Consider the following 13,867-nt stretch of genomic DNA (forward strand, 5'->3'; position numbering starts at 1 on the left):
TTACAACTTTCTGGCTGCCTGCTTGTTGTTGGCAGCTGTTGTAACATTTACTCAATTACTTTCCTTCAGTACAATTTACAGGTAGTTACTCTACCAAAGTACTTTCCTTGGATTCTACATTACAAAGCTACAGTTATACTTTTCACATTTTAAAAACATATAATGAGCCTATAAAATGCAACACATTGTTGATGATTAACCCGAACTGTAAAGCAGCGTCTTGTCATGTTTCAGGTGTGCATGAGTTCAGAAAATTGAAAAGAAAACATGTGAAAATGTGAAAGGTGCATCAGTGGAAAGCACACACAGGAGATTTACAGAATAAGTACTTTTGATACAAAAATAACATTTTGCTGACTTATATTACTCCGCTTTGAGTAGTTCTACTTGTAATATCGTATGTTTTTATCCCAAGCATTGGTGCAAGCTCCCCCTTTCACACAAACACCACACACTCACCGCTGCGATACACCCCCCCCACCCCCCTCACCCCGACCTCTGGAATCTCAAGCCCTCGTACTGCTCATTCAGAAGAAGGGGAGGGACGGCAGACATGGACAGACCTGCGGTGGAACCCAACTGATGACCCTTTTATTTTGTTAGCTGTGCGTGCTGTTGTGAGGATCTTTTTCAGGATATGTGTGTGTATGTGTGTGTGGGTGAAATGTGTGTCTCGTCTTATCATAGGCCTTGACCATCTATCCACATAATCTGTGGACATTGACCTGAGGATGACAGAGGATTTGTTCAGAGCAGACTGAGCCACAAGTTGAAGTTGTAGATTCAGTTTGTTTGTCTGTTTGGAGCCCCTCAAATAGAGAAGACATGGTTTCTGTTATGGCAAAGACGTGACTCCCCTTATACATCTGCACACTGCCAGGCCATAGCAGCAAATCCTTCAAGCCTCGAACAGCTTGAAGTGAGAGAGAAAGAGTGAGATTTGTGTACTAAATTAAGTGAAGGGGGCGGGGGATTTAAAGAAAAGACACAGGGGGTGTTTCTTGCCCCTCTTTCCCCTTTTTTTCTCTCCCTGCTGGTCTCCTTGGTCACACACATGCACACATCCTAACACACACACACCAACACTGACGAGGGCTCAGTCCTGCTATGGCCACCACCACCACCGAGGAGAGCTCTCCGGTCCCGGCCACCATAGCACCCCAGCAGCCTGACTTGGAAACTAGCGTAGGACCCGGCTCAGCGGCGATGCCTGAGCCCAGCGAGGCCCAACGTGACAGAGAGGAAAAAGAGGATGAGGAAGAGGAGGAAGTTGGCGGAAGCTCTGTGCAAGTGCAGGAGAATGCAAGAGGGCAGAGTCTGGACCCCGAGTGGGTGGAGGAGAGGTTCAGGATCGACAGGAAGAAGCTGGAGAACATGTTGTATGGTGAGTGAGCTCAAATGTTGATAATACTGTCAACAATAGTCTCCATAGCTTTCTGGCACTGTTATCACCTTCATCATCACACTCTTCCCCCTCAATTGTTCATTCAGAAGCTATTTTCTGCCACTTACATTCTGTGGGGTTTATGTGCCTGCCTGTGTGTCTGATGTTTGACATGCGTCCCCGTGTGCCCTTCCTCACAGCCGCTGTTATCTACCTGACCCTGCGTGTCTATCAGGGGCCTCCAGCTGGCTGCGTCCTCGTTGTCAGCATCGGTGTAACTGCCATGCAAACTTTTGCAGTATCGCCATGATTTATGACCTGCAATGGCTTATGCATTCAGAAGTCTCTTTTGCTATTATCATTCCTGTCTGGGAAGCAGAGGTAACAGCGTCCGTTAGTTATCGCTGCCTGGCAGGTTGATGACGAATGCCTCCCCTGTGTTACTGGGGAAACTCTTTCTGCGGGTGCTACTGCTGCAGATAGAGGCTGACATTTGTCCTCACGCAGACTCTCGATGGGAAAGCTGGAGCGAATTCCGTTCAGATAACCGTGGGCTGTTTTAATGTGCATGAGTCAGGCAGTAAATGTTGTATCTCGTCCCCTCAGGTGATAACCTGCCAGACTGCACTTGAGACTTTACTCTAATAAGCTTTTTTTGTTTTACACATTCCTTCCTTCCTTCCTTTTTGCAGTTGTTTTTTAAAAATGTTTGGTCAAGTGGGAGGTCTTTACGTCAGCAAATGCCATTGATGTGATTAGCTGTCTCTAGGCTAATTTGTGGTCCCCCCCCCCTGCACACTGCACACTGTTCTCTTCCCATTCCTCAGCTCTGGCCAGCGTAACCCCTAGTGATGAGGGGGGGGGGGGGCGTTCCTGCCCCCCCCCCCCCCCCCCCACCGTGGAGCGATGGCCTTTTAAAATAGTTTATGTTCCCGGCAACCGCTTGTTCCAGTCGCTTGGCAAATCTCAGACAGGTCAACATTTAAATGTTGATTTTGCACACATGCTTGATGTTGAACACTTGTGCTGTGAACAGACGAAGTTTGTGCTGCTGACCAACACAACGTGATAAATCGCACGGCAGGAATCTTGAAATGTGTGTTCCTCTTTATCTGTCTTTTCTTTTTTGTTAAATGTTTGCTTGCTTTGTGTCTTTCAGCTCCAACGCATGGAGATGGTGAGACAGGAGAGGAGTTTTTTGAGAGAGTAAGTAGAAGTCCACACAAGGAAGCATTTTATTTGTGACTAAAAGAAAATCGACCAGCTCTCCTCAGTGAAGGCCACAGATAATCGTTGGTGCATAAAGACTTCTGGTTAAATGTAGCTTAGAAATCAGTCGGAGCGGCGTCATGTCAACATTTGTTCCATGCGCTGCATCCAGTGAGTGCTGGTTTTACCGAGGTGATAATTGCAGTCTTTGAAATGCAAATTACACTTTGTATTCTTAGGTCGAAGGGATCTGCTGTGTTCCGACATGTGCTGCAATTTGTGGCATACAATGAGAGCTCTTTCTCCCCCATTGTTTGTGCTTCCACAGGTGATGAGAGAAACTGACACTCAGGTGAGATGGCCGTCCAAGCTGAAGATTGGAGCCAAGTCAAAGAAAGGTGACACCAACTCAGTGCTCTGTGTTTCATCTCCTTCCTGTCGCAAATGTTCCAATGGATTGATTTACCATTGCCCATTTACTGTAAGTCATTTAAATGTATAGAACCTAAACTGAACTCCTACATCCATCTAGATCCGCATGTGAAGGTGGAAGGGAAGAGAGACAATGTCTTGGAAGCCAAAAAGAAGATTCTGGAAGTGCTGGAAACGAGGGTGAGGGGCTGTGGTGCTTGATTATCACAATTTGGCTGAAGAGTTAAGTCAACAACGTATCGACGATGACGTGCTTTTACATGTTTTCTACTTTGCTAAAAGAAGTTATTTTGAAAATCGGTAGATTATAAAGTTGAAGTTGTAGTAGGGAGAGACTTTGCAGCTACTGTGTGCATAAGGGATCTTTTTCATGTTGAATCGGCACCAATGACATGACAATGACATCTTAAGGCTAAACTTAACATTGACAAGTAATCTGCATAAATGACATGGCGGTTTATATAAAATCCAGGTCAACAAGGTGACTTTAAAGATGGACGTGGCCTACACAGAGCACTCCCACGTGATTGGTAAAGGTGGTGGAAACATCAAGAAGGTGATGGAGGTCACATCGTGTCACATCCACTTCCCCGACTCCAACCGGCACAACGGTACGGGAGAGAAAAGCAACCAGGTAACAATCTATAACGCGTGAGACACTGAAGCAGCGTTTTAATGAGCCACCGACTGCTGCTTTGACAAGACACGCAAGACAAATGAAATTCAATATTCATTTGTTTATTAACTTCTACCAGGTCTCCATCGCTGGACCAATAGAAGGAGTGGAGGAAGCCCGGAGGAGGATAAGAGTGAGTGGCCAATGTACAGTGTGAGCAGAGACTGCCCAGGATCGATTTTTATTTGTCTCAAAACGCAATTCCTTCACTCCGGTCACGACGCAGCAATCAATAGAATGATTAATAGAATGTCTGGCACAAAGAAGACAGGTGTATTTGTCAAAAAGCCACTCTCTGTCCCACATCTCTTCATTCCCCCCTCGCTCTCTGTCTCCTCTCCATCACACTCTTACCCTTGTTTTCCATCCAATCTTTCTTGTGCTATAGGACCTGCAGCCATTCTCCTTGACCTTTGACCTCCCAGTCAGCCTGGTGCCCCAGGCCCTGCCAGATGCAGGCTCCCCACTCATCCAGCAGGTAGTGCAGACGTTGGGGGTCAGTGTGAGCTTCAGGGCCGTGCCACCTCATCCTCAGGCACAACCCAACTTCTATGAAAGCTGCTGCACCGTCTGGGGCCTGCAGGGCAACGCAGCTGCTGTTAAGGTTCGTGTCAAACATTCAAAAGTCAAACGTAATCCACGTCACAGTTTATGCTCGTTAGAATAAGGTCTAAGTGATGTATGATCTCATGACATGTATATATATATCATCACCTGGCAGAAGGCGACCTGCATCCTGATGGATTTGTTGCTGGGGTCAGAGGTCGCAGGCGGCATAGTGAGCAGCCAGATGGATGTCACCTCCCAGCAGCATCTCTTCCTGCTGGGGCAGAATGGAGCTCACTTCCTGAGCGTCATGCACCAGACCCAGACCCAGATCATCCTACCAGACCTCAGTGCTCCTCAGAGCCCTCCGTCCCTGCTCATCCAGGGCAGCCCTCACGGAGTGTGCCTGGCTCGGCAGCAGCTGATGGTACAGTGTGGCGGTGTTTTGTTTTGTCTGCTCAGAATTAAATAAAGAACAATTGTGTGAGGTAGCAAGTGCGTTTGTTTATTTTTTGATTGCTTGCATGTGTCAAAATGTACTTTTCCTGTCTTGTATTTTCTTAATCTGTTGTTGTTTGACATTCTTTGTGTCTTTGCGTGCACAGGACTGTCTGCCTGTGTGTTTGATGTTTGACATGCGCGAAGATGCGGAGGCAGATCCGTGTAAACTGGCTCAGATGATGCAAAACCTGGGAGTCTTCATTAGTGTCAAGCCCAAAGTAAAACAGACCAGCAAGGTATAACGTTATCAGTGTAGCTTTGCTGCTTTGTCCTTGTTAGATTCACCTCGCCCCTGTCTTGAATTAAATTGTAATTTTGTTTTTGATGCCGACCAGCCTCATCTTTTTGAATTCGCCTTCAAATAGGACAGAGCTGGTGATTGCTTATTTCAGAGGCACTGGATTAAATAAGATTAAGTCATAAATCCATGAAATATTTCTAGAATGTTCACTTTGATCTTTGAATGCAAAACTACGACTCCCCCTGCAGTCTTGTATACTGCGGTGTGTTGAATACTGATGCACCAGTGTGTATATTTATCAGTCAGTGGTGGTGAAAGGTCTGGAGAGGAACATCTCTTGTCTTCATGAGGCCCGTCGTCTGCTCCTCGGGTTGGATTCCTGTGAGACTGCCAAGGTAACCGAGATGACCCCTGAACCCACGCTAGCCGGCAGCGGGCTGGCCAACTATTGGCTCAACATGTTGCTGCAGCAGCTTCGTCTCTCAGAGCAGGGTGAGCATGCACACATGCATCTTTGTAGATGTGTTTGCACTCAAATGTCCTGGAAAATTTGAAAAGCTACTAGAAGTGCGACATAACCATGTATGGCAAATTCTGTATTTATTACTGTTTTGTGCTGTCTCTCTTTATCAACACAGCAACTTTTCTACATCCGCTATTTGTTCAACCTCTTAAGTGTTTACCCCCTCCCCCCCCCCCCCCCATTTCTGGCATTTTTATTGAGGCTGTGTTTTATGCACACATTCAAAAATATGATGAGTGGATGGAAACTTGTGTCTGTTTTTACATGTTTCCTTTCTTAACTCAGTAGTAGAAACGAATAGGATCTTCACTCACTATCATGTCTTTTGCTCAGGCTCTGTGCCAGCTATCCCTCCAGAGCTGCTGACTGGTACTAAGCTCCGCCCCTCACCTCCACCAGGTCTCACCCCTCACGCTGACGAGGGGAGGACAGGACTGAAGGGAACAGACAGCCGGCCGCTGGAGAAGGTTTGACACTGTAGTTAAACTGCATATACAGTCTGCTCTCAGTACAAAACAAATCCTTCCTGATAAATAAACCTCAAAAGAAATCAACACTAAGCACCAGATTCTCCTTCAGATCCTAGAAAATGAGGACCAGTCTGGCCAATCAGAGGATGAGAGCTCTAATGTTGAGGTGTGTGATGCAGTCAGCAGCATCAGCAGGGTGGGATTGATGGGTCGGAGGGGGAGTCTGCAGGGTCCTGAAATTACAAAGGTTTTCAACCACGGCAGACGGCATTCAGCAGGGCAGGCGCCAACATACAGGTGAGCAGTAACTGGAAAAAACACCTGTTTTCAACACTTGTGAGGTCATTGTGTTGGCTTACATGAATGCCCTGATGAATAATTCAACTAACCGTCAACATAAGTGTAATTCAAAATCAAAACCAAGTCACAGCCTAATGGTTGACCTAAAGGGGACCATGGTTTTGTCTCCAGATGGAACATGGGTATTCACTACAGGGTTTTGACTTTAGCGTGGTTAATACACAAACACGCACGCACGCACGCACACACACGAACACGCACACGCGCACACACACACACACACACACACACACACACACACACACACACACACACACACACACACACACACACACACACACACACACACAGCTGCATGTGCCAGATCTGTTGAAAAATGTTGCTGACACAGTTAGAGAAAAGCCACCTTGTTGACCTCATCTATATTTTCCTTTTGTTTTCAGGTTTTCATGGAGCAGCTCTCCCTTAATATAATCCATCATGATAAAGTATCATAACTCTGACTTTTAAACCCTCCTGTAGTTTTGCTGCTGTTGCTCTCGGGAAAGAAAGTACTGATATGCTCTCGAATGCTGGACGTAGCCATCACAGTTTGACCTAACCTTGTCTTTCCAACTGTGTGTATATGTGTGTGGGTTTTTGTCTCCTCATTGTGCCAGATTGCTGAACGCAGAGATGGCGGGAGGGAGGAGTGAGCGAAGAAACAGCCTGAGGAGAGATGTAACGATGGCTCAGGATGTTCGCGCTGACTCATCCAAGGCTGAGGTGAGGAAAAACAGGAATCGATGATCTCTGTTTGCTGATAAAATGATGCACTGCATCTATGGACAACCTTATTTGGCCACAATTAAAGCTCAGAGGAAAGACAATGAAGTCTTTCTGAACCCCTGAAAGACACGGAAGGTGTAGTGTTTTATAGACAAAGACTTGTAGAGGAGAAGGTGTGTGAGAGAGAGACAGAGGACACACGATTTAACACCTCCAACATCTTCAAATCAAACCCTATAGAGATTGAAAACAGCAGGAACATTTTTTTGTGATGTGACCTATTGATTAGCACAACCCTGAACCGGATGCGATTTGATTTTGAGAATTGATTTTCGGGTTTGCTTGCTTCCCTTCGTATTTGTCATCACTCACTCTCAAAGGTTACTGAGTTGAGCATGAACAAGTTTACTGCCACAGCAGAAAGAAGTGTTCGGTTCCCCCTGCCAGTGCTCAGCAACCAGAGAAAAAAACAATTCAATTTCATGCATTATTTACCCTCTCTATTTATTGTTTGTGCTTTGTAGGATTATGACTATGAGAGGAAGAAACTGCTGGCAACCAGAGGTTAGTGCTCGTAAATGTTTAATATTTCTTCCTGTCCTACTCTGGTTTCAAGAGCTGGGGACCTTTTCCCAACACATCTACTGTATATTGTTGCTTTGCTTGTCAAACAGCCACCTATATACAGCCAAGCTGTTGTTTTTGGGACTGAACGGAGCACAGATTGGAAGAGTACTTTGACTTAGCTCCTCAGACGACATTAAATCAAATGATTTAGTTTGTCGGAAAAGTGCACACGTTTTTTCAAATTGTTGAGAAAACATGATTTAATATCATATGATTATCCAAGATAAAGTGGCGTATTTAGTTTATTCAAGTGTGTTATCGAGGCAACACATTAATATCCCGAGCAGAGGCAGGCTTGTGATAGAGGGGGCCCGTTTCAGTGATGTTCACTGCCAAGACAACTGATGAAGGGGCCTGTTTATGGGCTGCACTGTGCCAAAGTTATAATAGAAAAGCACTGGCACTCCCACTTTATTCACACGGGGCAGATCCACAATGCAGACAATACACACATGCATGCAGACACAGTTGTGTGTGCGTGTGCCCTCATAAGCACACAGGCATGGACTCTCACACACACACACACACACACACACACACACACACACACACACACACACACACACACACACACACACACACACACACACACACACACACACACACACACACACAGGAAACATTACCTCATCCATCATGCAGAATGAGAGATACTGGGAAGATCTGTAGCCAAATGGCACTAAATTCCCTCAGTGTTGCTTTATGGGATTATGAATTAGCAGTTTGAAAGGGCCATCTGCCTCACAGTCATTAGGACACCCATATGCCTGTATATGATGGGACATTTACTCACATAACAACACACACATACCACACAAGTGACAACCCACTAGTTATAATCCTATTGATATCGCACTCTTTGGAGTGCTTTTGCAGTTTTATTTTTTGATCACACATTCGCACGTCTCCTGTTCTGCTGCCAGAAGAGGCTCAGGGTCACTTGTTTGTCATTCAAGAGGGTGTATCTGTCTCAGCCATTTGAGTTTTATTTAGTATGCCAAATGCTGGCAAGGAGAGGCACTGTTCGTGATTCATTATTTAACACCTGAACCCAGCTTGTCCAATTCAGAGGAGACGTGGAAAAACCTGCAATGCATTTTCATGAAGGACTTACTGAGGCTAAACAGTATGCATCGTCGTGTGCTTCAAAAAGTATCAGTGTGAATTCAATTCTCCATATTTCTCCATTCTAGCGTCTTTCGGCTCATTGTTTTGGTTTCATGTAACTTCGTCTCTGATCAGTGTTGTTTCCAGCCGCAACAGCAAGCTGCTTTTACCAAAACACTCTGATAAACCCACTGTGCGCTACCTGTTCATGCACTAAACAGCAGACAACGTTAGCGACAAGCTGGTGAACATAGTAGGACCTTCAGCAGCTAAAGAGACAGATATTCCTCTCAAGTGGCCAGAAACATGACTCTGAAATGAATGCTGATATCACTCTGTCTGCTCAATGTGTAGGCAATCAGCAACTGTTAGCTAATATGTCAGTGTCATATTTCTTGCTCGAGTCAGCTGCCCCTATAAGGTGCCAAAAAAAAGAAGAAATTTCAGTAAATGCAAGTTTTAAGTCAGAATTTCCCTTCTGTGTGTGTTTGTATGTTATGTCAGCCATGCTGAGGAAGCCTGTGCTCACAGAGGTCCAGACGCCCACTGACACCTGGAGTGGCCTCGGCTTCTCCAAGTCCATGCCGGCCGAGGCCATTAAGGAGCTCCGCAACATCAGCCGACGCAGCTACAAACCGTACCTGAGCATCAGCAATAGCCAGCAACAGGTACAAATGAGCATCACGCTAACTTCATGTCTGCTTCAACAACCTGAAATGTAATGGACTTCCGACTTAGCGTGACTCATTTTGATTGTTAAGTTTAGCTGTAGGAGGCTTGACTTTTGCTGAACGTTTGAGCGGCAAAAGCAGTTTTTTAGTTGCAGTGCGGTAAAACAAGCGCCCCCTAACACATTCTCATCCATTGGTAATGCTCTCTAACAGTTTAAAGCACTTAGCTTCCCTGTGTGGTAAGCACTGCAGGTTTGTACGCTCTCTACCTGGGGTCTGATATCATGGGCTCAGTCAACACGGCCACTCCTCAGCAGCCTGTTTACATGAGCTGTTTCAGCTCTTCTCCCTGGCTCTTTACAAGCCTCCCGAACGTCCGCTCTGTGACTGCTCTGTAGCCTGTGAGGGAGAAACAGACTGACTTAGGTTAATAAGAGCAAGAGGCACTCCTCCAATAATTTCCTTCTTAGACCCATGTCCACTAAAACCCCCTCACACTTGAGAACATGTGGTCTCTTGCAACCGTTTGACCTCGAGCCCTGACAGAACGAGGAGAGATGAAAGAAAGGCATCGTGACAGAAGTACAAGGTGCTGCTGTGAAATATTTGCAGATGAAAGAAGAAGTAGTACATATTTAATGCTGGGACAATTTTCTGTCTCCTTCCAGTCGTGGGCTGCTCAGATGGGAAAGGTGTGTAACGGCAGCAACCGTGACAACTGGAGGGACAGACATGGATCCACATCTTTATCCCTTCTTGTCTCCCCCTCCTCTTCCTCTTCCTCCTCCTCCTCCTCCCCCTCCTCACCCCCGTCCACTTTCGCCTCATCCACCTCCTGCTTCCCTGCATTTGCATCCTCAATGAATAGAAGCAGAAATGACAAACCCTGTAAGTACTTTTGTGTGTGTGAGTGTGTCACTTTCTCTCTGGCACCTTTAACATTTGTCTCTGAACTTTGATGTCTAGCGGAGAGCTTCCCAGGCAGCAGCAGCAGCTACTTTGAAGGTGTGTGCTCATCGAGGAGGGCGTCAACCTGCAGTCAGCGGAGCCCCTCCCCCCAAATGATAGATGACCTGCCTGAGCTGCTCAGCCAACTTGGCCTCATTAAATACATTGACGTGTTTGAACAACAAGAGGTATGTAGAGGCTTCAAATGAATCCGTCTCTGAGTAAACTTAAAAAAACAAAAAAATATTGTTGTGTGGAAATACATTTTCATCATCACTTACACATGCAACAGGCTGTGTATGGGAGAACTCTCCGCGAGCAGATAAACACAAACAAACAAGCTTTTGTCCTTCAGCAAAAGCTTTATAAATCATGAATGAGCATTATGATGCAACTGCTCTCTGTACTCATCCAGATTGACTACCAGACGTTCCTCACTCTGTCTGATGAGGATCTGAAGGAAGTGGGCATCTCCACCTTCGGAGCCAGACGCAAGATGTTATTGGCAATCTCAGGTGAGAATCTCAAGTCCTCCACCTTGTAACGCTGTAGGAGGCGTTCGGCCTCTCCTGAAAATAATTTAATTGTTTTATCCTCCTATCCAGACCTGACCAAGAGTAAGAGGAGGCTGTCAGATACACCTGCAGTGAAGCCTGGCTACTTGGAGGGTGGTGCTAGTGGCCGACTACCCCGAATCATGGATCTAGATGTTGCGGCTCAGAGTAATCGCTGGTGAGATGAGAATCCCAGCAGCTCTGAGCTCCACCTGAAGTGGAGCTATTCAGCCTCTAAACAAGTATACAGTGATGCTGTTGGCAGAGCAGAGGTTAAGTCTGCTTGTTATTCACTTTTTTATTATCAAAGGATACGCATATTGCCCAAAGAGCAGGAAACATTATGTAAACCTTTGAGTCCATTGCCTCTAATCGACAGCCAAACCCCAAAGTGTTTTATACAAAACCAAGACAAGGAGGTCTTCCCTTCCAAACAAGAAAGAAATGTTTAATTCCATGATAACCACTACATGTATGTAATTGTAAATAGATATTTACAAAAATAAATTACATTGTACTATGATAGTGACGAAAAATAAATGTTGCCGTCATCCATCTGGACTGTATTTTTTGGGGGCTTTTTATTCTTTTATTGGAGAGTTGACAGGAAATGAAAGGAGAGAGTAAGACGGATACTGAATGACGATGCAAAAAAAGGTCCATGGCCAGACTCAAACTGGGGCTAGTCTGTTCCTTTAACCCCGAAGCCACCAGGGTGCCCCTCAGAGCAGAGTTTGTGATTCAAAAGCACATATAACCAGCTGTAGTGCGAACTGGTCCTCTACTCAAAGCCAGGATCAGACCAACAGAGGGCACTGGTGTCACACACTGCGCTTATAAATTCAAGTCACATTTGAGTTGCATGAAAATAATGCACTTGTTGTAGGAGCAAACAGTGGTAACAGCATTAGAGCTCCAGGTGGACAAAGTGGAGCAGCAACAATCTGATAGGGGGGGAAATGAATTACAAATCCAAATAGGTAAATACGTTTATTGGTGTGAGGTAATGTGACACCTTTTAATGTGGTTTGGTCTCGCCTGATTGCTCACCTAAAAGTTCCAATTTAATTTATCACTGTTGACAGGAGTGAAGCCAGTGGAACCGCTTATGAGTCGTTTCCTGTTTAATTGATTTAGCAGAGGGCTGCACCCAGTCATTTAGTGCTATCAGAGGGACGGCACTGGCAGAGTATTAACGAGACCGGTATGATCCCTCTCTAAATTTGCACATTTGGAATAGTGCTGGCTATCACATGTAGGCAAATGATCCAAGAAACCTCCACCAGGGGGTCATGAGGGGGTCTGATGTGTTCAGGCGCTCACCAAGCTGGCTGATGCAGCGGCAGCCGAGCATGAAGAGAGAGTGCGAGTGGAAGTGGTGGGCTGTGACAGATGAGGGAGAGATGATCCCTATTTATTACAATGTCTCTGCCAATTACATAGGCAGGCTTCAGACCAGTGATCCTCAAATCTGGTCCTCTGGCCCTGAAGCACTGCTGGAGTTCCTTTCTGTCAGGTCCCTTGTGGGTGCGGGTCTAAATCGGTCCTTGATCACATGGCAAGAATGAAAACTACCTGGAAGGACCAGCAGCACTCTGGACCCTGAGGAGAGCTATAGAATACGCAAAATGAATTTGCTGCCTGGTCTAAACTTCTCAATATTTAGAAGATGCAGTATAAGTTAAAGCTTTTTATCATCAGAGATGGGTTTGAGTGAGTGAAGATAAAAGTTTTAAAGCCACTATCAATATTTTTATATTAAAATGGATCAAATTACAAACCCACAGTTTATTATCTGCATATGCTGCAGTTCCCCACAGCATTAAAGAGTGTTTCATTTTCATTCAGTTTATTGTTTTGGTTTCATGGCCCACAACTGAACTGTTTTGCTTGATTCTCACCGCTCTCAGCTTTGTTTTCAGCCACAGCACATGATTGTTTTTTAGCGCGAAAGACCTGAAAATTGACTGTTTGCTGCCAAACGACAGGCAGACAGCGTCTAGCATCGTGGAGCAAGGACCAAACAAAAACATCCCACATTAAATGGCAAACTTCATCAAGCTGCTCCTTTTTGTCCCAAAAAAGGGCCACAAATTGACAAAAATGTCCTCGTCGTTGTAGCCAATCACCAGTCTCTATGCAGACCCCAATGGGAGGATCCACCAAGCCATCTGTGGATGGTAAAAAAGCTGCAATAGATAAATGGAAGTGAGGAACAACGTGCCCTAAGGCTAATAAAACTCAGCCACGCAGCTCCCTTATACTGAGATGGAGATGGAACTCACTCTAGAGTGAGTGGGAGAGAGGAGGGAAATAGAAACAATAATTGGAGAGAGAGAGAGAGAGAGAGAGAGAGAGGGAGTGTGTATGTGTGTGTGAGGACAACTATAACAGGAATTATAACATGTTAAGTAGTGGACTTTTACTTTTGGCCAGCTGTTTCCCGTCTTTGTGCGAAGCTAAGTTAGCCGGTTGCTGGTGGTGGCTTCATATTTACTGAACAAGCGTGAGAATGGTATCAATCTTCATATCTAACTCAATAGGAAAGATAAACGTATTTCCAAAACTGGCCGACGTTTCCTTCAAAGTGGGATAGGCTGTGTTCCCACATGATTCATATTCCAAAAAAAGAAGGAAAAAAGGGAAGACACCTGCAACATTCTGCAAACTCTCACAGTGAAAGGAGTAACCGGGCCCATAATTCATGCAAAGTGAGGAATGAGGTGGATACAAAGCAAGAAAAAAGCAGCAGACACTGCATGTGAAGACAGATGGACGAATGAGCCGTTTTCTTGATAGCTTTTGTCATGTAGCGTGATGACAGAAGAGGACGCTGCACGAGCCAAGGTCCCAGGATTGGATGATTACACACCCTCCACAGCCTCTGGCATAATTTGATGCACATAGTTA

General features: G+C 45.4%; 1 protein-coding gene across 1 annotated transcript; it reads left to right on the top strand.

Annotated features, from left to right (window-relative positions):
- Window positions 1-1,107: 1,107 nt before the first annotated feature.
- On the top strand, window positions 1,108-11,382 carry bicc2 (bicaudal C homolog 2; the record flags this gene model as incomplete). The annotated part of the gene is made up of 19 exons (XM_079268651.1): window positions 1,108-1,384; window positions 2,544-2,590; window positions 2,922-2,991; window positions 3,126-3,205; window positions 3,498-3,659; window positions 3,781-3,834; window positions 4,090-4,305; window positions 4,423-4,674; window positions 4,853-4,984; window positions 5,292-5,481; window positions 5,846-5,979; window positions 6,092-6,279; window positions 6,942-7,047; window positions 7,575-7,614; window positions 9,289-9,452; window positions 10,124-10,343; window positions 10,422-10,591; window positions 10,819-10,918; window positions 11,009-11,382. 19 exons carry the CDS (start codon window positions 1,108-1,110, stop codon window positions 11,137-11,139), a joined length of 2,733 nt encoding a protein of 910 aa, XP_079124777.1. The 3' UTR covers window positions 11,140-11,382.
- Window positions 11,383-13,867: the final 2,485 nt, after the last annotated feature.

Source organism: Melanostigma gelatinosum (assembly GCF_949748355.1).
Source record: "Melanostigma gelatinosum genome assembly, chromosome: 5".
NCBI classification, from domain to species: domain Eukaryota; kingdom Metazoa; phylum Chordata; class Actinopteri; order Perciformes; family Zoarcidae; genus Melanostigma; species Melanostigma gelatinosum.